This window comes from Corvus moneduloides, chromosome 14, assembly GCF_009650955.1.
Source record: "Corvus moneduloides isolate bCorMon1 chromosome 14, bCorMon1.pri, whole genome shotgun sequence".
NCBI classification, from domain to species: domain Eukaryota; kingdom Metazoa; phylum Chordata; class Aves; order Passeriformes; family Corvidae; genus Corvus; species Corvus moneduloides.
In genome coordinates this window covers 8,214,567-8,217,485 of record NC_045489.1, presented here as the reverse complement: position 1 = coordinate 8,217,485, position 2,919 = coordinate 8,214,567, and the positions used below count along the sequence as shown (strand labels likewise).

At 55.3% G+C, this 2,919-nt stretch overlaps 1 protein-coding gene across 1 annotated transcript; it reads left to right on the top strand.

The window, feature by feature from the left end:
• The first annotated feature begins 263 nt into the window (after positions 1–263).
• Positions 264–2,676, top strand: LOC116450969 (nascent polypeptide-associated complex subunit alpha, muscle-specific form-like). Its single transcript, XM_032124002.1, has 2 exons — positions 264–1,333; positions 1,397–2,676. Exons 1-2 carry the CDS (start codon positions 556–558, stop codon positions 1,885–1,887), a joined length of 1,269 nt encoding a protein of 422 aa, XP_031979893.1. The 5' UTR covers positions 264–555; the 3' UTR covers positions 1,888–2,676.
• Positions 2,677–2,919: the final 243 nt, after the last annotated feature.

Below are 2,919 nucleotides of genomic sequence, written 5' to 3'. Positions count from 1 at the left end.
AATAAATCTAGGTTGCTGCACAATTCCTGCCTGCTGGATCTCTCTCCTCCTCCCTGCAGCTGTGGGATACAGGAATATTTGGTGACCCCAACGTTATCTGCATGCTGCGACGTGTCCTGCACGCTGTGAGCCAAGCCGAATTTCTTTAGAGGTATGCTGTTCCCTTCCCCCCCCCTCTGGACCGGGATGTCCGACGGGACTGAAAAAATGGCAGACAGCGGCTTAAAAACCGACGTTGTGTTAACGGTCTGGAAAGGTGCGCACCTCCATTCCTGAAAATTCACTTTGTGAGTTATTAGACTGGGCTGCCCTGCATGGCATTTCCCCGGACAGAGACACCGCCCTGGATTTTGGGCTGTGGCAGGATATAGGCTGTGCTATCCAGTGCAACCTTCCATCTGGGGATCCGTCAATGATAGAATTATTACGCACTTGGCGGTTTTTATTTAACCTGCTGATAGACCTTGACTGTGGCAGCAGAGCTGGCTCACCTGTCTCGGTGGCAAGTGAAGGAGAGATATCCGAAGGAGAACCCACTGACCTGGCTCCAGGGGCATGTGGTGGTGGACCCGAAAAATCCCCCCTGGTTCCAGGGCAGAGCATGCCCTGGAGCCTGCACTGGGTCACCCTGCGCTGCCGCAGAACCCCATGCCACCCGAGGGCACCACGGTGGCAGAGAAGCTGGGGGGGGTGTCGGGGCAGCAGGAGGGCGCACAGCCCGCCCTGCCATTAGGCTCAGCAGGAGCCACTGCTTTTTCGGGGCCGCGGTTCAGGGGCCTGGCATCTTGGACAGCCATGGTGGCTCCTAGCCCATCTGCGCAAGTGCCTGCTGCTCCAAGGATGCCTGGATGGACCTTTTTGGCAGGCGTAGCTCCGGACAGTGCTGCACACGCGCCTGCCGCACTGAGAATGCCCGGATGCGGCTTGCCCCCCTCTGCAGCACCAGACGGTGCTGTGGAAAAGCAGAATCAAGCAATCGACCTTCTAATACAGCATCTGCCTGTTGACAGAGCTGCTGAACATATCATGGCATCTATCGGAACTGCTCAGCTTGCAAAAGCAGCTGTTGCAGCAGCCAGAGGCATCCCTCCGTGCGGGGCACGCCGCGCCTTCGCCGCCCGCGCCCCCGCGCCAGACGCGGTGAACCAGGAAGTGACGCGGTCAGCAGCTCCAAACCCGGCACCCACGGCGGCAGCCGCGGCTGCAGTGCCAGCAACCAGCACTCAAGCACAGCGCCGGCACTCAAGCCGCCAGCGAAGCCGAGTCCAGCGACAGAGGCGGCGGATGTGGCAGCCATGTCCTGGCCAGAGGCAGCGCCGGGTGCGACCGCAGCACAGGGGCCGCCGGCAGCTGCGAACGCTGCCGCGGCACAGGAGATGGCAGCGGCTCTGTGCGCGGCTGCAAGCACTGGAGATGGCCACAGCAGCTCCAGCACCAGATCAGTCGAACCTGGCCGAGGTCGCGTCCCCCAAAGAGGCTGCAGTTCAAACCACAGCACAGCCAACTGCAGCTTGTGCTGCCAGTTTCTCTTCTGGTCAGTCCGTTCCTCCCCACCCGCCTTTGTTTATTCACGGCACCTCAAAGTTGCCTTTAACCTACGATTCATCATTGAGTAGTGAAGCAGAGGAGGCTTTGGCCCCAGGTCGTAAAGCAGCTGTAGCCGGGAGGCAAAAGAAAAGGCTGCTCCAGTCTCGCCCCTGGACCTTCCCAGACTGCACTGTGACTGTGTGTCTGACCCCCTACAACCATTTCTGGGAGTCACTTAAGATGCAGGCTCTGGAGGAGGGAGATTGGGATTTATTAGAAACACTGGGAATGCCAAGCAGAGTTGAGGATCTGAGAGTAATCGGGAAGCTGTTACACTGCATCCACAGGCTGTGCCTGTAGTTCAGGATGGCAGTGATGCCCTGAAAGGGGAGATCCAAGCTTTCCCAGTGTATAAGGCTCTCTCAAATTCAGGTCAGCGTGATAAGCATGAGGTAGTTGCCTGGAAGGTTGCACAGGATCTACAATCCAAGGTTGTACAACATGGGCTCAGTTCTGCTGAGGTTATGCAAATAATAAGTGTGATAAATACAGATTTGCTTGCTCCATTTGATATCAGGCACTTAGGTCAAATCCTATTTCAACCTGTGCAATGTGCAGTTTTTGAAAATACTTGGAGAAAGCTGGCTGACAAGGCTGCATTAGGGAATATGCAGCTCCCTGCTGACGATCCTAGACGTGCAGTAGGGATGGATGCTCTTATGGGGACTGGTCCCTTCTCTGAGCCCAATATTCAGGGTGCCTTTCCCTCTAGCATCCTGCAGCAAGCTCAATTGGTCAGCATGTGTGCCCCATTGAAAACCATAGAGCTGTCTGCTCCTAGAAACCGATATACTGAAATAGTTCAAGGGAGATCAGAGTCATACCTCTCTTTCGTAGAAAAACTCGCTGCTTCTCTCGAGAAGCAGGTTGACGATAATGGGTTAAGGTTCTTGTTGTTAAAGCAGTTAGTGAGAGATAACGCAAACAAAGAGTGCAGAAAAATCATAGATGCCTTACCAGGAGAACCTGAGGTAACAGATATGGTCGAGGCCTGCTCTAAGGTGGGATCTGAGAACCAGAAAAGGTCTGCTTTGGCTGTATTCCTGCAGCCTGTTCACGCATCTTCTGGTCATGAACCAAAGCAACCCAAACAGGCGAAAAAACTGAAGAGGCCTAAGCCGAGCCAAAAAGAGAACACACCGATGCCCCAGTGCAAGAGGTGTGGCAGGACAGGGCATTGATCGGACTATTGAAGATCTCTGACTCATGCCGACGATTGGCCTTTGTCGGGAAACTTCTGCCGGGGTGCAAGGAGGGGGAATTGCTCTCCGATGCAGTTGCCCCCCCAGAAGCTTCCCTTCAGTCTCCGTCTTTCAGAGAACACGACGGTGG

Excerpts from the sequence above, each read along its gene's own strand:
- LOC116450969 (XM_032124002.1), top strand. The coding sequence starts at position 556 with ATGTGGTGGTGGACCCGAAAAATCCCCCCTGGTTCCAGGGCAGAGCAT. Across the intron at positions 1,334-1,396 it reads GCGCCGGGTGCGACCGCAGC|GGCTGCAAGCACTGGAGATG; the intron begins ACAGGGGCCGCC and ends GGCTCTGTGCGC.